Source organism: Marmota monax, unplaced genomic scaffold (assembly GCF_021218885.2).
Source record: "Marmota monax isolate L192 unplaced genomic scaffold, Marmota_monax_Labrador192_F-V1.1 WCK01_AAM20220418_F8-fsc00022, whole genome shotgun sequence".
NCBI classification, from domain to species: Eukaryota; Metazoa; Chordata; class Mammalia; order Rodentia; family Sciuridae; genus Marmota; species Marmota monax.
This window is the reverse complement of record NW_026695215.1, coordinates 26,918,334-26,943,697: the sequence shown is the minus strand read 5'-3', so window position 1 is coordinate 26,943,697 and position 25,364 is coordinate 26,918,334. Positions and strand designations below refer to the sequence as shown.

Genomic DNA, 25,364 nt, shown 5'->3' with positions numbered 1-25,364 from the left:
GGGAGGCCCTCTTTAGTTGGCTTAGGGAATGTAGTATTTATGTTAATGTCTGCTAATGAGTATAGAGTGCCATCGAGTCCACTTTTGCAGTGTTCCTGGTACAGCCCCCTCCAGTCTTTGCAAGGTCTGGAGAAGGGAGAGGGAGGCCCTGCCCCCAGCCCCCTCTCTTCCCCACTCCACCCTGCTGGGCAATGAAGAAAACAGGAGTGAGAGAAGAGCTGTGATGTGGCTGGTAGTGGGGGGGGCTCCCCCATCCCAGAGGGGCTGACCTCAGCTTGGGAGGAATGTGCAGGAGGCGGAGGCGGAGGGAGGGCAGGGGCGGAGCCGATGGGGGGAGGGCCACAGCCAAAGGCCCAGGGTTCTTGGTAGCCCCTCCCTTAGCCCCTCTACCTCAGCTCTGACATGTCCCTCAGAAGGGAAGGGGAACCGGCAAAGAGGGGAGGAGTTGATCTTTCGAAAAAAAGGTGGGCCGGGTTCTCTGGGGAGTGTGGAGACCAGGCTGGGGGTGGGTGGGGGAAATGCCTTGACCCTCCTCTCCCTGGAAATCTGCTGGGACAGATGTTAGAGTGTCAGGAAAATTAGGTGTCTGGGAACTTTCCATGGCAATTCCCTACTGCCTCCCTCACTGTGTGTAAGTGCTCAGGGCAGCATAACCTGGTGCCCACACGGCCAACAGGGAAAGGTTATGATGTGGCGCCTGGCTCCTTGATTGCTAAAACAGGTGTGAGTGGGCAGCGACAGATCCCATTCAGCCCTGGCTGGGCACTGGATGATTGGTGCAGCCTTCCTCAGATGGGTGTCCTACCTCAGCCACATCACCTGGAGTCCAGGCAGGACATAGAGGAGCAGGCCCAGCTGGTGATGTGTGGAGAGGCAGGTGCTGGTATTTGGCACAACAATCCAGTTATTTCTGGAAGAAAAAGCCATGACATGGGTAGGCTGTGCCAATGGATAGCCTCAGAGTAAGAACTCAGGCAGGTCTATGCCCATGGATGCCCCAGCAAAGGTAGAGGCCCAAGAACCTAGGGTGGCAGGGGTATAGGCAGAAGAGGAGACCTCAGCTGCCTCTCCCAGTTTGCTAATTCTGTTGAGACCCATGCTGAGGCTGCCTGATTCCAGAGTCCTTGGGGCTTCAGGAGCAACATTGTGACTCTAAAACAATGACTCTGCCCCTGTTGTACTGGTTTCATGGGGACTCCTACCCATGACCTGTCACACTGGGACCCAGCACTAAGGAGCAGAAAGGAGACCCTGTAAGGGCAAATATAATTTGAGCTCTTCCCTGGGACCTCTCTTCCTGTTCAAGGGGAAAAAAAAAAAGGATCTGGAGAAGGAAGGGCAACATATGCTGCTCAGGTGGGCCAGAGATTAGTCCATTCTCTTTGGCTAGGAAGTCAGTCCTAAGTTGTTGGAAAGATTATGGGAGTCCTGGTTCCATTATTCAGTGTGAATGTAGTGGGGGGGCAGGGTTGAAACAGAGACTGGGACTCTGGTCCTGGGGAACTGAAGGTAGTGAGGGCAGATAGGGGACACTGTGGGGGTGGTAGGGGCCTCAAAGGCACTTGCTGGTCTTGGCTGCTGGGGTGGAAAATTGTAAACAGCTGAAGAATTTTGTTTGCTTGCATGGGGCCAGGGGAGGCTATACAGGTTTAAGGGGAGAAGCAGCTAGTCCAGGAATAGGACAAAGCTGTACTCTAGAAGCCCAAGAGCTCAGGCAGAGAAGCATTCTTCCAGTTGCCATCCTGAATTCCCTGATCCCCCCCACTGGCTCCCATTATTTACCTACCAGCTGGCCAGGTCAGTCCAGGAACACTGTTCTTGAGGCCCAGGAAGGAGGTGCATAGCCCTGCAATGGACTCCAGGGGACTTGGAGATGAGTCTTTCCATACCTCTGTCCTTTTCCAGGTGTATAGCATCAGGGAACAGGCAACAAAATTCTATACACTTGAAGTGCCCACATCAATGACCCCTGAGAAACTGCTGACCAGCCTTGGGGAGGTAGCAGGAGAATGCTTTTGGGCAGATTGAGGGGTCAAAGCCCATCTTCAAGCCCTGGTATGTTCACCCAGGTGGATCTGAGGGCTGTACTCTGCCATTGACAACATTCAGCCCCTCCACAGTACCTCTCACAGTGGAAATACAGCCAGCTTCAGAACAAGACCCCAGGCTCTTCCCAACTGAGGCACTGAAGGGCAGGAGCCCCTTCCTATCTGTAAAATTCCCACAGGTAAACTAGGTGCAGTGGCACACGCCTGTAATCCCAGAGGCTTGGGAAGCTACAGCAGGAGGATTGCAAGTTCAAAGCCAGCCTCAGCATAAGTGAGGTACTAAGCAACTCAGTGAGACCTTATCTCTAACTAGGGCTGGCGATGTGGTTCAGTGATCAAGTGCCCCTGAGTTCAATCCCTTGTACCCCCCCCAAAAAAAAAAAAAAAAAAAAAAACCAAAAATAAAAACAAAACTCCCTCAGGTACCTGGCTCTGGGTTTGATGGGCACAGTTCCTCCTACCTAGGAAGAGAGGCTGGAGTTAGGGAGCATTGATGTAGGACCCAGCACTGATGTAGGACCACTGGTCAAGATGGGGGTCTCAGTATGGGCCTACACCTCATAGTGCGAAAGTACTGGACCTCCAGTACTCCTATGCTCCTCTCCAGCTCTAAACACACACACACACACACACACACACACACATACACACACCCTTGCCTGGTTATCATTGCAGCCACTGTGGGCCAGCCATTTGAAGTATTAGGTGGTCCAATTGGTGAGGAAGTTCTGGGGCTGAGGTTTAAGAGACTTATCAGATCTCCAGTTGAGAACCCCTGACCTTTAGCCCTCCCAACCCAATAGGCTCCTGGGAGCTAAGGCAGCTGCTCAGTTTGCCATTATCCCTTCAAGTACCCCAGCTGTGGAGAACAGGTGAGGAAGTGGAGAACTGTCCCTGCCCCTGCCTGCTGCACAGAACTGCGTGAAGCTGGTGTGTGGGGGGAGTTCTCTGTTGCTTCTTCTTTTGCCTTGATTGGCCACCAGCCTTCTGGTGTCATCTGGGATACACTTTGCCTTAAGGCCCAACAGAGAAGGGGTCATCCCTACCCACCCTTCCCTGTGCCCATTCCATTCTGGCCTGCCGCTGCTGGTCCCGGCTGCCTGCCCAGTCACCCGATCCGCCCTGCAGTCCTGAAAACTTTACGGCTATGGGGCGGTGGCTGGCCTGGTGGGGGCGGGGGCTGCTCCTTAAAGGAGCCGTCAGAGGGTGCCCTGCAGCCCCTAGCCTTCTTCCCTTCCCCAGAGTGAGAAGAGACTAGGGTGGTGAGGTGTCTTTGCTGAGTTCTTGGTGGAGTATGGAAGGTAGCAGGTGTTGGCTTTGAAGACCTCTAGAACCGGAGAAGAGGCAGCGGCAAGTGTCAGCAGATGGAAGGAGGGAGGTGGGGGTCCTGGCTTGTGAAGGGTCCAGGAGCTGGGGAGTGGGGCAGGGGTGTGGTTGGAGGGGCCTGAGACCTGCCCCAGCACCTGCTTCCATTCCTGAATTTCACCCTGGGACCATGCCCCACCCCTAGGGGTCCTGTGCCCAGAACCTGCCCAGTTAGCTCCTGGGAAGTAAGGTGGGGGTAGCAACCAGAGCCTTGCCTCATCTGAGGAAGGTCTCTGGTTCAGTGGAGGGGCTCAAAGAGGGGGTAAACTTGAGGGGCTCAGGGGGAATGTGGAGGCTCTGAGAGGGAAGGGCAGCCCCATCGGGAGCCTGGGATTGAGGGTGAAAAGCTGATACCCTGTTCCCCATACCCCTTGGGTCCAAAGGCTGACCTCATAGAATCTGTGTGACTAATCCTTATACCCTTTGGGGTGCAGAGGGAGCAGCCAAGCCAAGCTGGGGTTGCTGGGTCTGGCATGGGGCAGTCCCTAGTTGAAGCTGAGGTGCTTGCTTGCCCATTGCAGAGACCCAGGCTCTGGCTCTCCTGGGCAGCACATCTTGCTCTGAGGAATGGGTTTCACTGGTATCTCAGAGTTGAAGGGAGTAATTGATGCTGCAGTTGTATTTGCTCACTTGCGTGCCCACTGAGACACACATATAATTGTGTGTGTGTGTATATATACTTGCACATGCACAAATGTGACACATGCATATAAAACGTGCACACATCACACACATACACATTGCATAGACGTGCATACAGTGATACACAGATAGGCATACACACATTTGCACACTCAACCCATAATACATGAGTGATACAACATACTGTATTTGTGCACACATGCACACACACACACTATACACATGTGCACATTCACAAAGGTACCCTTGGAACACATTCACATTCACAGGCACACACAATCTTGGCTCTAGCCCCCAAATACCTCTGTTTTCTCTATGGTCTGTGAGTACACATCCACCTCCAGAGGCCTGAATCCCTCTTGTCACTTTCACTCTCTTAATCGGCTTGTTTTGCTCATTGTACTTGGCACCCTCTGAAACGACCACAGGATCTGACTCCTTGTTGGCATTCTGCCTCTAACACACAGGGGCCTTGTTGGTGTCTCCCAGTATCCTGGTCCCAGGCTGGCATGAAGTGGTGCACAGTGTTTGTGAATTAATGTCTGTGAGTGTGTATACAGGAGGGGAGGTTACTGAGGAGGGTGACGTGGTGGGGCGGGTGCCTGCCAGTGCAGGGTGACCCTGAGGGTGTGCCCAGCGTGGGTGTGTCTGTGATTGTGGCCAGGCAGGGCACCCTAGGAAGGGAGGGCTCAGCTCAGAAGTGGAATGCGACCCCCCAGCCTCTTTCCCCAGGGGCTGTAATCTGATCCCTGGGGACTCCCCCCAGCCTCCAGCCCTAACTGCTTGCTGTGCTGCCGACTCCTTCTCTTCCAGATCCTGGGGCAGAGTCCAGGGCAGCTCAAGGCTCCTCCACACACGCCTGCTGAACCCTGAGTGCCCTGAGCTGCCAGCATGGGGCGGACCGAGGCCGCCGCCATGATCCCTGGCCTGGCCCTGCTCTGGGCAGCGGGGCTGGGGGGTGCCGCCCCCAGCCCCCCACGTCTTCGGCTCTCCTTTCAAGGTAGGTGCACCTGGCAGGTAGCAGGGCCCAGCTTGGGGGTAGGCAGAAAAGGGGCCCAGTGTGTATAGTGGGTCTTTGTGTTGACTGTTGCCCATGGGTGTGCCTATCACCAGACCCGGGGTCATTCTCAGGCCATCTTCATTTAACCCTGTCCTGGCCTCAGTTCCCCAACCTCTCTGCCCACATTCTCTTCATGCTTTCCCAGGACGACCCCTCTTGTCCCCATAGCAACAGACCTTGTATCTGTCTCATCCCCTACCCCAAGCAGGCCATATTTCTTCTGAAGAGAAATAGGGAAGTCAAGGTTTGGGGCCACTAGAGCTCCATTCTCACCCCCCCTACACGGAGGTGTGGTTACTAGGCAATGGCATCAGGTAGGCAGTTCTGCTGAGCTCGGTTGGTGATGTGATGATGACAGGGAAGGAATCTTCAGCCTGACTTTTTGGGTTTGGGGTTCTGGCTGTCCCTACATGCCTGGCCTCCCCCAGGACCCTGGCATCCACAAGCCTGACCTCCCAGTGCGCTCACCCACGTGTCTGAACATGCTTTTCTCAACCTGTTTTCCTCTTCCTGGGGGCTGCGCTGCCTACCCTGTAGCTCCACACATGCCCCTGGGTGGGCTTGTCTTCACGAGTGTAATTTCACACATATGTAAGCGCACAGGTGTGTGGGCTAGGTCACACGTATAACCTTAGTCCGTAGAGAAACAACCACGCAGGGCCTGGGGAGGCTTTTGGGGAGGTATGGCATGAGAGTCCTCAGTGGTGTTCCCCCCACCCCCCGCAGAACTCCAGTCCTGGCATGGTCTCCGGACCTTCAGGCTGGAGCGGACCTGCTGCTATGAAGCCTTGCTGGTAGATGAGGAGCGAGGACGCCTGTTTGTGGGTGCCGAAAACCATGTGGCCTCCCTCAGCCTGGACAACATCAGCAAGAGGGCCAAGAAGGTGCCAGGGACCCTAACCCCAGCACTGCCCAGGGCAAGAGCCCTAGGACCCTCTTCCACACTGCCTACAGAAAAGGGATGGGATCCCTAATTAGAGAGACTGCCAGGATAGAGACTATCTCTGACCTGTGTTCTCCATTCCCCCCTCCTCCTTATAGCTGGCCTGGCCGGCCCCTGTGGAATGGCGAGAGGAGTGCAACTGGGCAGGAAAGGACATTGGTGTGAGTGTTGCTGGCTATCTGGGGTGGGAGTGGGGAGAGCTGGCCCCTCACCCCAGAGACAGGGCAGTGCTAAGACAGAGGCCTGCCTGTTCTGACTGGGGTGAGGGCAGGGAGGTCAAAGTGGCTGAGGTCTGGAGGTGGTGAGTCAGGGTGGAGGCTCATGTGATTCTTCTTGGGGGCCTCTGAATCATGGGGGGCTGTGCAGGTCTATACTTCTCCATGTAACCACCATGTCAGGGGTGAGCTGGGCTGGGCTGGTTATCAAGGACACTCTGTCTCTGTTGCCCCTTGCCTGAACTAATACAGAAGAAAGAAAGGGGTGAGGATCCCTCTGGTGAACTGGGATCCCTTAAGACCACCTCCCTCACTGCCTCTCACCCTGCCTGCCCACTAGACTGAGTGCATGAACTTCGTGAAGTTGCTGCACGTCTATAACCATACCCACTTGCTGGCATGTGGCACAGGGGCCTTCCACCCAACCTGTGCATTTGTGGAGGTGGGCCACCAGCAGCAGGTAAGATCAGATCTGGGCTCTGGGGGAGGTTGAGAGTGGGAAGAAAGGTTTAGCAGTGATAACTCCCGCTGCTTCTCAGGAGCCTGTGCTCCGGCTGGACTTGAGAAGGCTGGAGGATGGCAAGGGGAAGAGTCCATATGACCCCAAGCATCGAGCTGCCTCCGTGCTGGTGGGTGAGTCCAAAGGTTGGGACCCCAACAGAACTTCTACAACCCCTCAGAAACTCTAGGACCTGCTGGGCACCTATAATCCCAGTGGCAGGGGAGGCTGAAACAGTTCAAGGCCAGCCTTGGCAACTTAGCAAGCCCCTAAGCATCTTAGTGAGACCCTGTCTCAAAAAAAAAAAAAAATACACACACACACACACACACAAACACACACTATACACACTGGGCCCCTTTTCTGCCTACCCTGATTGTCCCAATCTACTTTTCACCTCATGACCCAATTATGAGGCTTAATGGTCAAGTGCTCCTGGGCTAAATCCCCAGAACCAAAAAAAAAAAAAAAAAAAAAAATTCTAGAACCTCACAGGTTCCAATGCCTCCTGAGAATCCCAGGAATTCTCCCATAGCCTCCTGGAGTGACAGCTCCTACAGCTCCTCAGAACCTCCTATCCCCAAAGCCTTCATCTTGGCTGAGCAGCTCTTGCCCTGTCTGCAGGGGAGGAGTTGTATTCAGGGGTGGCAGCAGATCTCATGGGCCGGGACTTTACCATCTTTCGCAGCCTGGGCCAGCGTCCGAGTCTCCGAACAGAGCCACATGATTCCCGCTGGCTCAACGGTGAGAGGCTGGTGGGGCTAGTGGGCAGGGGCTGCCACAGTGACTGACCCACAGGACTTCATACAGGCTCCTTGGCCTGGTAGTGGGCAGGTCCCAAGCAAGGATAAAATAAGTGAGCAACGGGCACAGTGAAGTCTCAACAAGTATCTACCATAATCAAGTCCCATGCCAGATACTGGTGACAGGGGACAAATAAGATAGGTGTGGCCCAGACTTTCTTTGAGTTCACAGATCTCAGAACAAATACATGATAAATTCCAGCAGCAATGAGGTAGATGAGAAAATGGAGAAGAAGGGAAAAGGATACCAGGTTGGGGAAAGGAAGCCGCCTTGCCGAGGGAAGGTATAAATTAATTCTCAAAGTGCAAGAAAGCCAGCCAAGAGAATTGAGAGAAGAGCATTCCAGGTAGAGAGAGCAACTAGTGCAAAGGCCCTGAGGCAGAAACAAGAAACAGGCTGGTGGCCGTAGCAATGATAAAGGATAGAAACTGTCAGGGGATGGAATAGTTTATTTTAAGAGCATGGGATGCAGCAGGAGTGGGGAGCATCTGATCTGGTCCTGAGAAAGATTCAGTAGCCAAGATGAAACCAGATTCCCAATCTCCTCTTCCTCCTTTCCTGCGTGCCTGGGGAACTCTGAGGGGCTCCATTTGAGGTCCCAGGGATTTCTTCTCTGCCGGCTGGCTCAGGCAGCCACGGACTCTGCTGTCCCCTTGTGGCTGTTCCTTGCATCGCAGATCCTGGAAGCTGGGTGGTCAGAAGCTACTGTTGGTGTAGCTGCTGGCTGAGCAGAGGGGGCAGGTAGTGAGTTGGCGGGCCCAACATTATGCCTCCCATTGCGGCTAGAACCCAAGTTTATCAAGGTCTTCTGGATCCCGGAGAGTGAGAACCCTGACGATGACAAAATCTACTTCTTCTTCCGTGAGTCGGCCGTGGAGGCAGCACCTGCAGTGGGACGCCTGACTGTGTCTCGAGTTGGTCAGATCTGCCGGGTGAGGAATCCCTGGGCCACTCCCTGGGCAACCTTGACCTCGCCCCTTTGCCCCACTCTTATACCTTGAGATTCTCCTGGCAGAACGATGTGGGTGGCCAGCGCAGCTTGGTCAACAAGTGGACAACGTTCCTGAAGGCGCGGCTGGTGTGCTCAGTGCCTGGGGTTGAGGGTGACACCCACTTCGACCAGCTTCGTAAGTGCTTTGAGTGGGAGATATGATGGGGGAAAAGCTCAGGGGTGCAGATTCCGGGAGCCTAACTGGGCCAGAGAGGCTGGCTGTGCACCCTTCTCCAAGTAGACCCTTTCTATACAGAGGACGTGTTCTTGCTGTCTTCACGGGACCGCAGGACTCCACTGCTCTATGCTGTCTTCTCCAGTTCCAGGTGAGGGATAAGAGGTAGGGGACACCCTCTTCTCTTTCAGGCCTGCTGGGCTCACTGGGGCCCCTCACTCTTCTCTTGTCATTGTCTGCAGTGGCATCTTCCAGGGCTCTGCCGTGTGTGTGTATAGCATGAACGATGTTCGCAGGGCCTTCCTGGGACCTTTTGCACATAAGGAGGGGCCCACACACCAGTGGGTGTCCTATCAGGGTCGTGTCCCTTACCCACGGCCTGGCATGGTATGTAGCTAGGGTATTCCTGCCATAACCCACTTCAAAGCCTCAAGGGTACTCAAGGGTACAGAAGTTGTCCTGGGGTCTTCTTGGTGAATGTGGTTTCTTCCTTCTGTTATGGGTGGGAAAAGGTCATTATTATCAGACACGGATCTTCAGAGGAATGCCACATCTCCCCTTTCAGACTCAGCTCAATCTAGCCTTCCCAGGGTAAGGCTCAAATCCCCAGGGCAGTGCTCTTCCATTTGGAAGTGCCCTTCTCTCTTCCATATTCCCAGAGTTCTGGAATGGAGGGCTGCCCACCAAACACCCACGCCTATAACCCTGTTATGCCTTCTTTTCTCCCTCCCTAGTGCCCCAGCAAGACCTTTGGCACCTTCAGCTCTACCAAGGACTTCCCTGATGATGTCATCCAGTTTGCTCGGAACCACCCTCTCATGTACAACTCGGTGCTGCCCATGGGGGGGCGCCCTCTCTTCCTACAAGTGGGTGCTGGGTACACCTTCACCCAAATCGCTGCAGATCGTGTAGCAGCTGCTGATGGACACTATGACGTCCTCTTCATTGGCACAGGTCAGGTCCTGCCACAGTGACTGACCCACAGGACTTCATACAGGCTCCTTGGCCTGGTAGTGGAAGCTTTTCATGTTCATCTCCACCTCTTTGCCTAGCCTGTGGCTCCACTTTCTGGATGCTACCCTGATTGTCCCAATCTACTTTTCACCTCATGACCCAATTATGCTGATGGTGGGATCTCTAAGGCAGAAGACCCCAGTCCTGGTTATCAGGGAAAACTAGTAGCCACCTCCACCCCCTTCTCATTCCTGCAGATGTGGGCACAGTGCTGAAGGTGATCTCAGTCCCCAAGGGTAGCCAGCCTAGCTCTGAGGGGCTGCTCCTGGAGGAACTGCATGTATTTGAGGTGAGGCACTGACCCCAATCGCCCAGCCCCTTTACCCACCCGCTAAGCCTTAATCCTGGTGCCCCTCCTCCCTCTCAGGATTCTGTTGCTGTCACCAGCATGCAAATCTCCTCCAAGAGGGTGAGTGACCAAAAGGATGGGTGGGACATGGGACATCCTAAGCTTATGCCCCAAGGCCCAGCCATTTTGCCCCTTTTGGTAGTTTCTCAGCTGGTGTTTGAGTATAGGCTGTGCTTTTGCTAGACTATATGACCTAAGTGAACCTCAGTGTTCCTATCTGTCAAGTGGGGGACGGGATCTCTGACCGATGGGAGGCAGATGCGGGACCGGCCGACCTTGGTCAGCCCGGAGCCCCTCATACCCTTTAGCACCAGCTGTACATAGCTTCGCGGAGCGCAGTGGCCCAGATCTCCTTGCACCGCTGCGCTGCCCACGGCCGCGCCTGTGCTGAATGCTGTTTGGCGCGTGATCCCTACTGCGCATGGGACGGGGCCACCTGCACACGCTTCCAGCCTAGTGCCAAGAGGTGAGCAAGATCGGGGTCGGGTCCGGGTCCGTGTCCAGGTCGGGATCCAGCCGCAGGGAGGAAAAAACAAAGGGTCTTTGGCTGACCCTGGCTGGAAAAAGAAGGGCTCATGGAGGTTCCAATGTTCCCCTCAGACGGTTCCGGCGGCAAGACATAAGGAATGGCGACCCCAGCATGTTATGCTCGGGGGGTGAGTGTTCCATCTGCCCCAACAACCCTCTGAAAATGCTCAACCCCACCCTACCCTCCCTGAGTTTAACATTCTCCTGGTTTCCAGATTCCTCTCGTCCCGCGCTGTTGGAGCGGAAGGTCTTCGGCGTCGAGGGCGGCAGCGCCTTTCTAGAGTGTGAGCCTCGCTCGCTGCAGGCTCACCTGGAGTGGACCTTCCAGCGTGCAGGGGAGGCATCCCATACCCAGGTGAGCCTCGCTCCTCTATTCGCAAGGTGGCCCCTTTCCCGCCTTCTACCTCCCTAAGGAGAGGTCCCGCTCTGCCCAAGGAGGCCCTTAGCCTATATTCCACATATAGGTAAGCTCCAAGCTAATGAGGCCCCTCCCAACTACACCTCTTACCCACGCGGTCATGTCTGGTCTCTTACCTGCACTTTGTATCCCGGTAAAGCCCCACGGTATCCTGACCCACCCAGCTATCCTCTGGAGAAGGGCCCGCCCTCGATCCGCCCATTTAGGTCCCTGGCCCGCCCCCATATTCAGGTGAACCCCGCCCCGTTCAGAACTTAATCTGAAGACCCCCTCACCCAACCTTCAAACATGCAGCTGAAGGTGCTCCTTTTCCGCTTCTCCTGGGTTCCCAATGACCTTTTGTTTCCGTTCCTGGCCCAAAAGCTGCAGCCTCACGCTGCCCCTCTCCCAACAGGTGCTAGTGGAGGAGCGCGCTGAGCGCACCGCGCGGGGGCTGCTGCTGCGCAGCGTGCGGCGCCAGGACTCAGGCGTGTACCTATGTGTAGCAGTGGAGCAGGGTTTTTCACAGCCACTGCGTCGCCTGATGCTACATGTGCTGAGTGCTGCGCAGGCTGAAAGGCTGGCGCGGGTCGAAGAGGCTTCGCCTCTTGCGCCGCTGGGTCCTAAACTCTGGTACCGGGACTTTCTACAGCTGGTGGAGCCAGGTGGCGGTGGAGGCGCGAACTCCCTGCGCATGTGCCGCCCGCAGCCAGTGCCGCGACCGCCGGCCCTGGAGTCACGCAGGAAGGGCCGCAACAGGCGGACTCATGCCTCTGAGCCTCGTGCTGAGAGGGGCCCGCGTAGCGCAGCACACTGGTGACTGGGCCGTCCCCACGCCAGGGACCAGGCAGGAGATGACAGCGGGAAGAGGGGCAGACAGACCCCAGGAAGACAGATGGGTTGGGACCGGGAGCACAGAGGTACCCGGGCCGATGGAGACAGCAACCGACAGGCCCTGGTTGAAGGGCAGCCGCTCCGGCTTATTTATTAACAGGATAACCCTTGAATGTAGCCCCGGAAGGGCGGCCAGGCCTGGTGCGGGATCTAGCCCAGAGGGAAGGTACCGAGAAGCAGGGCTCCAGATCAAGGAGCACAATCAGGGAGGTGTTCTGGGTGCCCACCTTGGCAGAGGGATTCCCCTCCCTTGGGCAGTGAGCAGAAAGCTGTGAATAGGCTGGGCTGTTGGGAGCGGGGCGAGGCAGGACGACTGTACTAAAGTAATGCAATAAACACATTATCAACCAAAGCTGGAATAGCCCCAGAGATGACCACTAGTTGTAGATCTTACTGTGTGTTATTGGGCATAAAGGTCTGAGTTTCTTCTGTCCAAGATTGTCCAGGTGAGGATTAATAATGTTGTTGAAGTGACTGAGCAAGTTCTGTAGGGCCTTTGGGGACACACATACATCGTATATTCTGCATAATATAATCTGTGAGCTAAGTGCTCTGAAGAAAAAACAACTGGTGCCGGTTTGGGTCAGGTGGCACATGTCTGTAACGCCTGCGGCTCCGGAGGCTGAGGCAGGAGGATAGAGCGTTAAAGCCAGCCTCAGTAAAAGGGAGGAACTAAACAACTCAGTGAGACCTTGTCTCTAAATAAAATACAAAAAATAGGGCTGGGGATGCGTCTCAGTAGTTGAATGCCCCTGAGTTTAATCCCTGATCCCCTCTCCCCACCCCACCACCTCTCCAAAAAAAAAAAAAAAAAAAGAAAAGAAAAGAAAAAATACAACTGGGTGATGGGAAAAGGAATGTGAGCAGAAGGCCTCACTAAAGGGGTGACATTTGAGATGAAAGTCAGGAAGAAAACAGCAACAGGAATATTTTGGGGCAGAGCATTACAGGAGGAAACAGCCAGTGCAAAGTCCTGAGGGAGAACAAGATTACCAAATTTGAGGAGCAGCATGGAGGCCAGTTTGATACCATGTAATGATGAATTGGGGATGTTTTGGGTGGTAGAACCCATAGTCTTCCCTCAGTTGGATAGGAGGGGCCCAGGGATCCTCTCATAGAGGGAGGGCTGGAAGTCACCCTTCCACTTCAAGGGTAAGCAGCACTATGGATCTTCACATGATCCATGTGGGCCCTGTTGAGAGGACAGGGAGAACCAAAACTGTGCTCCAGAGTAAGTGCTTCAGATACATGATTGTATGTATGTTCTTGATGACTGCCAGAGAGGAATCATTGTTCTTCTCTGGCAGTCATCAAGAAAACAGAGGACAGAGAAAGTTGATCCTTTACATAAGGTTGTAAGAGTAGTAGTGGAAGTTCTCATCTCCAATCCAGTTCTGTCCACTGGCTACCATAGGTGTTATGTGTGCACCTTTATGGCACTGGGTTTCAGTTGTCCAACATCCACAATCTCTAGTGCTAGCATGTCACACAGTGGTGGGTGTTTGTCTCACGTTTGCAGGAAGGTGATGGCCAGGCTGTGGGTAAAGATCTACAGAGGTGAGGCCTGAATAGAGTTGCACAGTGTCTCCTTTTATGTCATGGCTGCCATGTGGGGCATTGCTACAGACTGAGCCTGTGATGGCTATTCTGGATGAAGGCCCCAAGGTCTGTGTACATATAGAAGTGATACAGTTCCCTGAGAAGGCTGCTGGACCTATGTACTAGTGGAAGCACACTCTTGGCTGAGCTCTATCATCAGGTAGATAGTCTAGGCTGACCCATGTGGGTCACTCCACCCTTTCTGATGGCTAAGAGCTGCCCCCTCTAAATATAGCCCAGCTGGCTGAGCTCAGGCCTATTTTAAGCCTAGATTGGAAAGTGGCCAGGCCTTCCCCAGGCTCCCAGAGAAGCCGCTGCTGCTGCTTTGTCCAGCCCTGCTACTGGGCACCCTCATTGGCCCCCTGACTACCACTTGCCATGCCTGAGGGGACTCAAGAAGGTAGGAGAGGGTGATCATGAGGGAGGGCAAGGCCCCAGTCCTGTTACCCTGTGAACCATGGAGAGACTCACCCTCTGTCCCACTGACCTCATTGTTTGACTAGTCATCAATTTTCATGTCCCAGCTCTAGTAAAAGGACCTATCCCATGCGTGGATGAAGAGCCTTCCTTGCTTAGAACCCTTTCCCACATTAGGCCCTACCTCAGTTTTTCCTGCATGGAAGGATTGGGGAAAGCTACCCACTAGGAGTGGGGTCAACTACAGGCCACTCTTAGTGGGTGTGGGTATCCGGACAGCTGCCTGGCCAGTGCAGCTATTCTTTCAGGGAGAAAACTGGGACTGGGGGGTAGGCCCATTTGGGCACTGCCTAGGGACAGAGCAGTAGATAGGCCTATGGCTTCCCCTAATTTAGGACTAAATATTCCCCAACTGACTAAGGGTTGAGGTCCCTCAGTCTGGACAGACTGACTCAGCTGTTCCAGAGCTTGGTGGCCATTCATCTAACTGCTTTACTAATAAAAGAAGTCCTGAGGCTCAGAGGAGCCATAGCAACAGGAATCTAGGAAGCTGCATTTGAAGGCTGGCCATGTCACAGGACTATGGTTCTAGGCGATAGCCCACAATCCAGCTTGGTCAAGGTGACTGGCTCTCTCATCACATTTCCAACATTTTATACTACAGGGGAGTGGCTTGAACTCAGGTAAGAGGAAATGTTCATCTTTGGGGGGAGGGCAGATCTTAACAATAACATTTACTGTGTTTTTTTTGTTTTGTTTTTGGTAACAAACAGAATCCGTGTTCAATTTAAATTAGGGAAAAGCACACTAAGTATAAAGAGGGTACTTGACCTTCAAACTATCACCCAGACTTGAGGTCTGGAAGCATCTGTTTTTGTTTGTCTTGCTTTTGAACATGTTAAGGGATAGCTTCAAGCAAATATGAAAGTTGAGTTATTGACCTGAGAGTGATAGACCCAGAGAGTCCAAAGCCACCATTATCTCTAACAGGAAGAATCCTTCTAAAGTCCCCCTTCCCTGATCCAACTTTTAGGTGGGTATCTGGAGCAATTATGGGGCCAAGATTTTAAAAAATCAAGTCAAAGAACACCAGAAGAAAATATGATTATCTGGACATGGTTGCAACTTCAGAGGCTGAGGCAGGAGGATTACAAGTTTGAGGCCAACCTGGGCATCTTAGTGAGACTGTCTCAAAATTGAGTTGGAGATGTAGCTTAGTGGTAAAGTGCCCCTGGGTTCCATCCCCAGTACCAATAAGTAAATAAATAAATAATAGGGCTGGGGATTTTGCTCAGTGGTAGAGCGTACATGGGTTCAGTCCCATATATATATACTATATATACTTTACATATTTAGAAATCATAAAATACTTTGATGGCCCAGCACAAGGGCATACACCTGTAATCTCAGTGACTCAGGAGGCTAAGACAGGAGGACTGCAAGTTCAAGGTCAGCCTGGGCAACTTAGACCCTGTCTAAAAGTAAAATATAAAAAGGACTGGGAGTGTAATTCAGCAGTAGAGTACCCCTGGGTTCAATATCCAGTACTACAATACAACAAACAAAAACTTTGATGGTACATGGGAGGCTGAGACAGGAGGATCACTAGAGTCCAGGAGTATGAGGAGCAGCAAGAAAACCCTTCAAACAAATTAAAAAAGACAACTTCTCAAGGCTGAGGTTGTAGCTTAGTGATATAGCACTTGCCTAGCGTACATTAAGGATATGGGTTTGATCTCCATACCCATAAAAGAAATAGTAAATAAAGGTAATTGCTTATCTCTCATATTACAAATACTATTCAACTGTGTGCATATAAACTTTTTTCCCCCTAGTGGGGATGCCTAATGTTGGAGATGTTGGGGCTGCAGACACACCTTCTGGAGGAAATTTGATGATAGCTGAGAAACAAAATACCTACTAGAAATGGTAGCCCATGCCTGTAATACCAGATTTCTCTGGAGGCTGAGGCAGGAAGATGGCAAGTTTGAGGCCCACCTGGGTGACACAATGAAACCTTCCCCCCACTCCCAACCAAAAAAAAAAAAAAAAAGGCTGGGCATGGTGGCACATGCCTATAATCTCAGAGGCTTGGGAGGCTGAGGCAGCAGGACTGAAAGTTGAAAGTCAGTCTCAGCAATTTAGTAAGGCCCCGAGTTAACTTGGCAAGACCCCATCTCAAAATAAAAAATAAAAAGGACTGGGGATGCATCCCTTGGTTCAATCAAAAAAAAAAAAAAAAAAAAGGGCTAGGGTTGTAGCTCAGTGGTTGAGCACTTGGCTCACATGCATGAGGCACTGGGTTGGACCCTCAGCACCACATAAAAAAAATAAATAAATAAAGATATTGTGGAGAATGACTTTATGACTTTTACCAGAAAGTGGCTAGATCTGGAGATTATTATGCTAAGCCAAATAAGCCAATCTCCAAAACCAAAAGGTTGAATGTTCTCTCTGATATGTGGATGCTAACACGCAACACGCGGGGAGGGGAAGAATAGAAGTTCGGTGGATTAGACAAAGGAGAATGAAGGGAAGGGAGGGGAGACAGCAAATAGGAAAGACAGTGGAATGAATCTGACTTAACTTTCCTATGTACATATACGAATATACCACAGTGAATCTCCACATCAAGTACAACCACAAGACTGGGATCCTAATTAGAATACGATATACTCTGTTTGCATAAACATGTCAAAATGGATTCTACTGTCATGTGTAACTAAAAAAATGAAAATAAAAGTTAAAAAAAATGTTAAAGGAAAAAAAAAGATATTGTGGGCTGGGGAAGTGGCTCAAGCGGTAGCGCGCTCACCTGGCGTGCGTGGGGCGCTGGGTTCAATCCTCAACACCACATAAAAATAAAAAATAAAGATGTTGTGTCCACTGAAAACTATAAAATAAATAGTAAACAAATTTTCTCTCTTTAAAAAAAAAGATACTGTGTCCGTCTACAATTAAAAAATAAATAAATAAAACAAAATGGGGTGGGGGCAAGTACTCAGTGCTAAAGCACTTGCCTAGCAGTGTGAGACCTTGGGTTCAATACTCAGTACTGGAAAATAATAGCAAAACCAAACCAAAAAAGCCTTTCCTTCTTGGATCCAAATTTTCTCTTCTGGGAATTGTCATTAAAGACTACCAAGAAGGGATGGGGTTGTGGCTCAGTGACACAGCGTTTGCCTAGCATGTGCAAGGCACTGGATTCAATCCTCAGCTCCACATAAAAATAAATAAAATAAAGGTTAAAAAAAAAAAAAGACTACCAAGAAATTGGGGGAAATTTTCATACTCAATGATGGATGTCTAGAGGCTGTTAACTTCCAAAGGATCCCAGAAATAACCTAAATGTCCAGGCAGTCTCATGCCTGCAGAGACATGAGAAAGTGTTTTAATAGAAGAGTCTCAGTGATGTTGAGTGAAAACAGCAGGTTTTGCAGAACAGCAGAATCACACTCAGTTTGTTAAAGAACACAGAAGCAAGGCTGGGAAGAAAAGGTTCCACAATGTGTTCGGACAGGGACTCCCTGAGACTGGCTTTGAACTTGCAGTCACTTGCCTCAATCTCCTGAGTTTCAGGGATTACAAACCTGTACCATCACATCCAGTTTCCATGAGGTCTTGAATGGTCTTGAATGGGGCTGTTTGCTGCCCAGAAGGCACAGAGCACCAGGTCTGGACAGATGACTAATTCACAGGTCTACAGGTCTTTGATAAACAGAAGAGGACTGAACTGTGTGTACTGTGGACTTAGTCCTGCAAGGCTGAATAACTATTTGCTAGAAATGAGCAGGCAGGGGGCTGGGGAATATAGCTTGCCTCACATGCAAAAGGCTCTGGGTTCAATCCCCAGTACCATCAAAAAACAAACAAACAAATGAGCAGGCAGCTAAGTAGCTGAAAGTCCCTCCAGGTGCTTGGAATGATACATGGTAGCAAGTTGAGTGTACCTGCTACTGTACAAGTAAGTAGCTGAGGTTATTCTGGATCTGAACCAAGGTCATTCCTGAAGTTGTAGGGGATTTGGAGCAAATTCCCATTGTCTCCATCCTTCCCAAGTCCCTGCTTCTTGAGGGCTATCTGGGAGAAGGGAAGAAGTGACCTGTCTGGCTGAATCAGACTCACTTCCCTGCAGACACTGTGGCATCAATGCACAGCCAGAGGAGCAGGGGGCCACTGGACCCCAACCATGTGCAGGAGGTGCATCTGCACAGAGTGGAGTCCATCAGTGACCTGCACAGTGGAGGTAGGTAGGGGCAGGGGTGAGAGATGGATGTACTGGGGGAGGAGAGGAAATTGCCCTCCTAATATCTCATCCTCCCCATAGGATCCATTCGTCCCTATTTGGCTGAAGAGGCACGGCAGTGGGATGAGCTGCTAGGTGTCTTGCCGCCATCACTGTGTACCCAGGCTGGCTGCAGCCCAGTGTGTGGCCGTGGGGGATTCCTATTACTGCTGGCACTGCTGGTGCTCACCTGCCTGGCACTTGCAATCTTGGCTGTCTACCTGAGTGGTAGGGATGGACAGAGCTGGTGGGAACTGAGGGCAAGGCAGTCGGCATTGGGTGGCTCTTTGGAAAGAGCAACTGCAGATGCTGCAGCAATGAAGGGTGGTCAGGGGCCAATGGGAACTCCCTGATGCTGGGCTGATTGGGGGAGGTCTGGGGGAGCAACGTGGTCTGACAGGTTCCACAAATGCCTGTACATTTCCAGTGTTGCAGAGTGAATCCCTGCGGGTCCTAGCACACACACTTCGAACACAGGAGGAGACTCTGCTCAAACTCCGCTTAGCCAGTCTCAGCCAGCTGAGGAGGCTGAACTCCAGTGAAGCCCGAACACCCAGCTGAGATAACCACTTGAACTCATGGTCTGGGGTTCTATGTGGGGGAATAAAGCAGCCATGGGCAGGCCTCTCCTCTCCTAGTGCTGGTCTACACTACTTCCTTGGTGAAATTTTTGTATAAGAGCCTGATGTGACTCTACAGCTGCCTGCCTCCCTCTCCTGACCTCTTCAGGCTAGGCCTAGATAAAGCTAAGCCTTTTGATGCCAAGGACCTGCTTTGGGTGGCTCAAGGTCAGGACAGAGCACCAGCCTCCTGGCTTCTCCTGTGGCCTGTCAGCACCCTCTGGCTACCCCTAGATAGAAGGTTCAGAAGTCTAGAAATAGCTGCCCCCATTGTAGTGTTGCCAGGCCTCCCAGTGGGGGTCCGGCCTCAGTTCTCAAGGACAGGCTGGGTTCTGAGTTGAGGTAAGGGAGCCCCACTTGAGGAGAGACTGCCATGGAGGGCAAAAGTGAGATGGGGGAGACCCAGCTGGCCCAAATTTGGGATGGTGGATGGGGAGGGAGAGGGGGGCCGAAATACCTAAGAGTCAAGGCCACAAGAAGCTGAGAATTCTGTTTAATTATCTCTTATATAATCTTTAAAAATCTGCACAAATCCATTCCAGGTTGCTTTGCTTCCACACCTACTATGATGGCATTTGTCCAGATGCCAGTCCCCCAAAGAGAGTGTGTTACCCCAGGGGAACAAGGCCTAAAAAAAGGAAAGAGAGGGACAGCTTCCCTACTGACTACCCTGGGAGAGGCACACATTTGGCCTCACCTGAGAAAGGGCAGGAAGAGGCCATAGGGTTGAGTGCAGGGACAAAGGCCAGGGTCCCAAAAGTCCTGACCCTTCACCCATCCACCCTATATCTGTTTTTGGTTTTGCCATTAAAAAAATAAAGTGACAATCACTGGCAGAGACCAGTTCTTGCACTCTCTTCTGTTAAAAATGTGGGCAACAATGAGGGTAGTCTTCTCTTCAGCTGGTCCGCCTCACAGGATGTCTGCCCGCTTGTCCCTTACACGGCTGCGAGCCTTGGTCCGGGCTTTGAAGGCGGCAGCATTGTACAGGTGCTGGGGTAGGGGCAAAGAGAGTGACATGGTGAGCCAGGAAGGGAAAAGCCCAGGCTCCTCTGGCAGCCCTTGCTGAGCTCCAGGCCCCCAGGAAACGGGAAGAGAGGGAAAGTACAGGTGCCTAGGGCACAAACCTTCTCAAAGCGTGAAATTTTGCAGGCCTTCAGGGCAGTGGCATCCAGCACCAGCACCGGGCCCAGGCCAAAGATGTCACGAAGAAGCTCATTGTTCTGAGGACAAAGAAGGCAATAAACTCAGGACAGTCCCAAGTAGCCAAGCTGGGCAGCCCTCCCTGAGTGGCCTCCCACCTGAAGGTGGTGGTGCATGCCGGAACCCAGCACATCCTTGAAGGCAGCATAGATCCGGTGCCGGGCCCAGCTGTCCACATAGAGCACTTCAAGTCCAAAGCGGATCGTCTCTTCCTCACATTCACTGCCCTGCAGGGTAGAGGGGCCCACACAACTGGGCTTGGCTGCTATGCCTGGGGATGCACTCGTGCTAGAACACACTCGTTCTCACACGCACCTCAACAAAGTTCAGCACAGCACGGAAAGTAGAGCGTTGGCGCCGGCGGTCAGCCTTAGCACGGTACTTGTTGCTGTCAGTGGCCAGAGTGCGCAGGGTACCACAGAGTGCCTCCATGTCCTCATAAATGAAGTCCTCCTGTGGGGGGGCGACGAAGATTGGGGTTGTGAGCTCCATTGCCCCCCCCCCCCGGTTGGCTCTTAATGTAAGCTGCCTGAAGCCTTTCTTTCACTGAGAATCCTCCTCTTCTGTCTGACCTCCCTCAACCCCTCCTTGGCCTCTGCCTATACAGAATACCACTGTTCAGAGTCCCCATCACAGCTCCTAGCATGTGAGTCAATGTTGAGGCCATCTTCCCTGCATAATGACCCCAGGCTGCTCTGTTATCTGTGGCATGTTCTGCATCCAGTCTGGGATGGGCAATAGCACAAGCAGGCACCCCCCACAACCCCCATTGTCACTCATACCTCAAGGTCCCGGGCAAGCTCAAAGAGTAGTGCGATGGTTTCACCAGCAGCAATCCGCAGGTTCACACTTTCACTGGACAAGAGCTGGGGCAGCCGGGGCAGCTGCCTAGGGAAGAGGCATGCTAAGCTACATGTGGGCATTGTTGGGGGCCCCATCATGATCTCCTCCCACTCCCAGTGGACAGCTGCCCCTACCTGTTGAGGATGTGGCTAATATGGGTGCTGGGGCAGATGGTGAGCAGCAATGCCCAGGCCTGCAGGGCAGCACAAAGCAGCCCATGAAGACTGGCAGGGACCACAGGAGTTGTGGAACCACCTGTGCCACAGGACCGGCTGAAAACACCTTCCAAGCAGGCAAGGCAAGAGACCAGGTCCTAGGAGCACAGGGAGGCAGGGGATGGACTCAGGGACAGACCTATGGGTTTAGGTGGTACCACTTGTGTCCAAAGGCCACTTACCTGGACATCAGCAGCAGCCACATAGCAACCCAAGCCGAGAGCAGAAGCACACTGTTGGAAGGAGGACAGAGCCAGACCTGGTTAGGGAGTGAACCCAGCTTCCCAGCCATGGGGCTCAACTCCCTTAGAGTAGGGGAGCCTGAACAGGTGAAATCTATCACTCTTCTTAGGGATAAGGTGAAGGAAAGGTTCTTTGGCGCTTGGGAATACTCACGTGGAGCCGGGCAGCAGGGCTAGCTGTGCTGTCGCTAAGCACAGAGATCAGCAGGGGCTGCAGGCTGTGGAACAGCTCCTCACCCTTGGGTCCAGGGCCCAGCTGCACACACAGCAGGCCTAGGACAGCAGCAGCCAGGGCCTGTTCCTCACCCTTCCCTGTGGGATCCTTTCAGTTAGCCCAAGGCAGCAAGGATCACCTCCTGCCTAGTTAAGGTTCCCCATGCACCCTAAGGGCCTAACCTTTCTTGAGGCACTTTTCCAGGGCATCGGCCAGTGTAAGGCTGCGCTCTAGCAAGAAGTCAGGAAGCAGGCGGGAGGCCAGGGCCAGGCGCAGGCTCTCTAGAGCTCCTTGCCGGGTCTTGGCACTGGGGAAATAGAGAAGGGGGGTCATGGGGGCCAGCCTCCTTTGTCATATTTGGCATGGGCTGAGCAGGGCCCCACTGTAGGAGTTGGCTGGCAGCCAGGAATACCTCTTGTCTGTGAGGCAGTCCACATATTCCTTCAGCTTTTCCTCAAGGTCTTCCTGTTGGCCCTGCTCATCCACGGCATCCCCCCCTGCAAGGCCAGTGGGTCAGCACCACTTCTTGCCCTCGCCCAGTGGAGCCTGAGCCAAGCCCCGACCAAACTGCCACCTGCTCTCACCCAGACTGTCCTCTGCTGTGGTGCTGAGAAGGCTGGGACAGTCACTGGTGGTGCTGCGGGCCTCACTGGCTGCCTCATCCTCACTGGAACCTGAGTCAGCTTGGGCACTGCTCCGGGCACCTGATGAGAGTAAAAACAGGATATGTTTGTGGGGTTCAGTGGTATACACCTGTAATCCCAACTACTCAGGAGGCTGAGGCAGGAGAATTGCAAGTTTGAGGGCAGCCTTGGCAAACAGCAAGACTCTGTCTCAAACAAACAAACAAAAAAAGTGGCTTGCTTCCATTAATGAGGGTTGGGCATATCTCACTCAACCTCATAACTAAACAGGACAGAATGCTGCCCCCCCTCAAAGATGAGGGGGCCAAAACTGAGTTGGGCAGTACACGAACTGAAACAGCAGACTTGAGCCAAGAAGCAAGAAAAAGGGAAGGAGATCAATCTTTTGAAAAGTGTCAAGAATAAGGCTTAGCTAGGGATAATGTGGCAGACTTGGTGGAAAGAGCCTCCCTGAGATCAAAGCCTGTTTTTTTTTTTTTTTTTAAAGAGAGAGAGAGAGAGAATTTTTTAATATTAATATTTTAGTTTTCGGCGGACACAACGTTTATTTGTATGTGGTGCTAAGGATCAAACCCAGGCCACACGCATGCCAGGCGAGCGCGCTACCACTTGAGCCACATCCCCAGCCCTCAAAGCCTGTTTTAAGGAAGAGACTGGAAGCCAAACTAGAGGTAGAAGGGAGGGGCTGTATGGGTCCAACTAGGCCTGTGGCCCAGCTTGGATTATGCCCTAAAGTGGGCAATACAAAGGTCAGGGTCTTAGATTATAGTTAGACAGACCTGGGGTTCAAACTCCAGCTCACTTCTTTTTTCCCCGCCAAGCTAGGGAGCAAACCCAGGGCCTTGGACTTGCTAGGCAAGTGTCCTATCACTGGACTACACCCTTGGTCCCCAGCTCTACTTTTTTAAAAAATATTTTTAGTTGTTAATGGGCCTTTATTTGTATGTGGTGCTAAGAATTGAACCCAGTGCCTCATGCATGCTAGGCAAGCACTTTACCACTGAGCCACAGTCCCAGCCAACTTTTTCTGTTTTTTAACACATTCATTTTGTTTATTTATTGTTATGAGGTGTTGAGAATCAAACCCAGTGCATTACACTTGCCAGGCAAGTGCTCTACCACTGAGCCACAACCCAAGCCCCCAGCTCTACATCTTTTCTTTTTAGTATTTATTTTTTAGTTGTAGTTGGACTCAATACCTTTATTTTATTTATTTTTATGTGGTGCCGAGGATCAAACCCAGGGATTTGAACATACTAGGCGGCAGTCTACTGCTAAGCCACAAACCCCAGCACCTCCAGCTCTATATCTTAACAGAGTTGTAATGGGTCAGTTGCCCTGGCTTTGAAGCCTCCATTTCTCTATCTGCAAAACAGAGAAGCAAATGCATTTAAGGTGGAGCAGCTGAAGACAAGTGGTTTGTTATGGTTCTGCTGCAGGCCAACAAATTCATCAAGCCACCTATGAGTTCTGAGAGCAAAAGCCCAGCTTCTACTGAATGTGCTGGGTATCCCATGCTTCAAGTATATTGTCTTCTGAGCTTCCTTTAGTCCATCCAGGACCTTCAGCTATGGTGGATTTTAGATAAACACAGTCCTCCTGACCCTGGTAGAGAAGAAACTGGCCCCTAAAAAAGGAGAACACAGGGAAATCTCTAGCGAGAGCCTTCCTGATATATGTTCTGTCCAAGGCTACGTGCTACTTTGGTAAGGGTGGCTACTGTGGCAAAGCCCTGGACAGGTTCTGACAACAAGGCTGACCCTACATCTCAGAAACTACTTATACTCCTTGCCTGTAGGAAAAAGTCCAGCAGGCACACTGCCCCTGCTCACTTCTTCTCTACCTAGCTGCAAAAGCAGCCCAGCCTTCCCTCATTTGCTCCACTGTGTTATGATCCCCACAGCTGCCAAATCTCTGTACAATCTGCTCTCTTTCCATGGTTATCTCTTCTCATCTTCTCAGAATTCACCCAGAGGATCTCTTTGCATGTGATTTCCTAAGTTCCTCAGTCTGGGGCTGACACCACTCAGTGAAAAAGTTTCAGCACCAGTCCCTTTGAACTGTCACTACCCTATTTAGTGTTCCACACCCAAGCCCCATTAGGCGGTGGTCAGACACTCTATCGCATCAGAACAAACATATGTGTTTACTTCAACAGGACAGGTTCTTGGTTGATAAGCAATAACTAAGACTGCCTCAGGCTCTAGGGTATTCATCCAGTCCCCTGACAGGAATCACCCGGATTCTGTAGTTTCCCAGTCGCACCTCACCTCTTTCAGTTTTGGGAGCAAGTTAGGCGTCTGCCAGCTTCCCTGTCCAGACCACCAAAGGACAAGGGACCACTTGGCAAGGAGGCTAGCTTCGCTCTCTGTCCAGTAGGTTTATCCACCCCAGCAGGCAAATGGGGTGGAGGGGCAGTGGGAAAATCAATGTCCAAAGGTACTGGCTGAGTCACCACTGGGAACGCGGGATCCCGACAGGCGGCTGGCAGCGCGCTCAAGTTGGGCGCACACGTGGCCGATGCCTGCTGGGACACGTGCGGGCCTCGGCACAGTTCAGGGAGGCTAGGCTAATTAAGAGGTGTTCCCAGCCCCAGGACCCTCGGGGACACGACGGGGACCCACGCGGGGCCTCTGCTCGCTGCTGAACAGCTGCCTGGAGCCCCCCACTCACCTCCACGGCGCTGGCCGCCCTTGCGGGGCGCGTTGCCCTTACGGGCACGGGGCATGCTGGGAACTGGGTATGGGGGGCGCGGGGTCAGGGACCAGGGGGGCGGGCGCTCCAAACCAGCGAGATGCTGGCCGGTGCGCTGTGCTGAGACTTGGACAGACGACGGGAGCCACACGCCGCGCGCGCCACCATCTTCGCGAGGCGCCCCGCCCTGCCAAACGGGTAGCTGGGAAGGCGAGTTCCCGGCCACCTGGTTCAGACCCACATCCACGGCCCCGGAACTACTATTCCCAGGGGGCTGCGCGCACAGGTTAGGGCCTGCTGTCTAGAAGCAGAGCACCACGGTAGTCGCAGTTAACTCCTGGATCCACAAGCCGTGCCCGCCCTATCTGAACTCTGCACCCACAATTCCCTGCCCGCCGTCCAGCCCCGCGCTGTGCACGATGGCACAGTCCTCAACTCTGATCTTTCCTTCCACGGATGAAGCA

At 52.6% G+C, this 25,364-nt stretch overlaps 3 protein-coding genes and 1 long non-coding RNA gene across 6 annotated transcripts; 2 read left to right on the top strand and 2 right to left on the bottom strand.

The window, feature by feature from the left end:
* Nucleotides 1-364: 364 nt before the first annotated feature.
* Nucleotides 365-12,276, top strand: Sema3b (semaphorin 3B). 3 transcript variants are annotated; one of them, XM_046431894.2, is made up of 19 exons: nt 371-464; nt 4,523-4,599; nt 4,869-5,055; nt 5,842-5,999; nt 6,157-6,219; nt 6,614-6,733; nt 6,813-6,906; nt 7,397-7,516; nt 8,363-8,508; nt 8,592-8,703; nt 8,824-8,893; nt 8,985-9,129; nt 9,477-9,696; nt 9,954-10,045; nt 10,124-10,165; nt 10,414-10,571; nt 10,706-10,761; nt 10,849-10,988; nt 11,446-12,276. In XM_046431894.2, the coding sequence occupies exons 3-19, from the start codon at nt 4,947-4,949 to the stop codon at nt 11,848-11,850; spliced, it is 2,250 nt and encodes a 749-aa protein (XP_046287850.1). In that variant the 5' UTR covers nt 371-464; nt 4,523-4,599; nt 4,869-4,946; the 3' UTR covers nt 11,851-12,276. The 3 variants fall into 3 exon arrangements, with proteins under 3 accessions (XP_046287852.1, XP_046287850.1, XP_058430839.1); XM_058574856.1 differs by lacking the exon at nt 371-464 and adding an exon at nt 3,408-3,426; XM_046431896.2 differs by lacking the exon at nt 4,523-4,599 and having other exon boundaries at nt 365-464.
* Nucleotides 8,008-11,537, bottom strand: LOC124084568 (uncharacterized). Its single transcript, XR_006849138.2, has 2 exons — nt 11,332-11,537; nt 8,008-9,235 (listed from the first exon to the last, which is right to left on the bottom strand). It is a non-coding gene; the product is annotated as an uncharacterized LOC124084568 (long non-coding RNA).
* A 145-nt stretch (nt 12,277-12,421) lies between the features above and the next one.
* On the top strand, nt 12,422-20,277 carry Lsmem2 (leucine rich single-pass membrane protein 2). The gene is made up of 4 exons (XM_046431893.2): nt 12,422-13,923; nt 18,076-18,186; nt 18,268-18,453; nt 18,653-20,277. Exons 1-4 carry the CDS (start codon nt 13,902-13,904, stop codon nt 18,784-18,786), a joined length of 453 nt encoding a protein of 150 aa, XP_046287849.1. The 5' UTR covers nt 12,422-13,901; the 3' UTR covers nt 18,787-20,277.
* Nucleotides 19,323-25,104, bottom strand: Ifrd2 (interferon related developmental regulator 2). The gene is made up of 12 exons (XM_046431890.2): nt 24,880-25,104; nt 22,147-22,266; nt 21,975-22,059; nt 21,745-21,869; nt 21,503-21,660; nt 21,289-21,339; nt 21,026-21,204; nt 20,831-20,936; nt 20,364-20,501; nt 20,147-20,275; nt 19,973-20,068; nt 19,323-19,838 (listed from the first exon to the last, which is right to left on the bottom strand). Exons 1-12 carry the CDS (start codon nt 24,932-24,934, stop codon nt 19,758-19,760), a joined length of 1,323 nt encoding a protein of 440 aa, XP_046287846.1. The 5' UTR covers nt 24,935-25,104; the 3' UTR covers nt 19,323-19,757.
* Nucleotides 25,105-25,364: the final 260 nt, after the last annotated feature.

What these genes read in the sequence shown, in the direction of transcription:
- Sema3b (XM_046431896.2), top strand. Translation starts at nt 4,947, where the DNA reads ATGGGGCGGACCGAGGCCGCCGCCATGATCCCTGGCCTGGCCCTGCTC. An exon ending in AGGTGGGCCACCAGCAGCAG is followed by an intron (nt 6,734 to 6,812) that starts GTAAGATCAGAT and finishes GCTGCTTCTCAG; the next exon opens with GAGCCTGTGCTCCGGCTGGA. An exon ending in CGTCCTCTTCATTGGCACAG is followed by an intron (nt 9,697 to 9,953) that starts GTCAGGTCCTGC and finishes TCATTCCTGCAG; the next exon opens with ATGTGGGCACAGTGCTGAAG.
- Lsmem2 (XM_046431893.2), top strand. Translation starts at nt 13,902, where the DNA reads ATGCCTGAGGGGACTCAAGAAG. An exon ending in GCCTGAGGGGACTCAAGAAG is followed by an intron (nt 13,924 to 18,075) that starts GTAGGAGAGGGT and finishes ACTTCCCTGCAG; the next exon opens with ACACTGTGGCATCAATGCAC. An exon ending in CAGTGACCTGCACAGTGGAG is followed by an intron (nt 18,187 to 18,267) that starts GTAGGTAGGGGC and finishes TCCTCCCCATAG; the next exon opens with GATCCATTCGTCCCTATTTG.
- Ifrd2 (XM_046431890.2), bottom strand. Translation starts at nt 24,934, where the DNA reads ATGCCCCGTGCCCGTAAGGGCAACGCGCCCCGCAAGGGCGGCCAGCGC. An exon ending in CACAGCAGAGGACAGTCTGG is followed by an intron (nt 22,060 to 22,146) that starts GTGAGAGCAGGT and finishes CTGGCCTTGCAG; the next exon opens with GGGGGGATGCCGTGGATGAG. An exon ending in GCATGCACCACCACCTTCAG is followed by an intron (nt 20,069 to 20,146) that starts GTGGGAGGCCAC and finishes CTTTGTCCTCAG; the next exon opens with AACAATGAGCTTCTTCGTGA.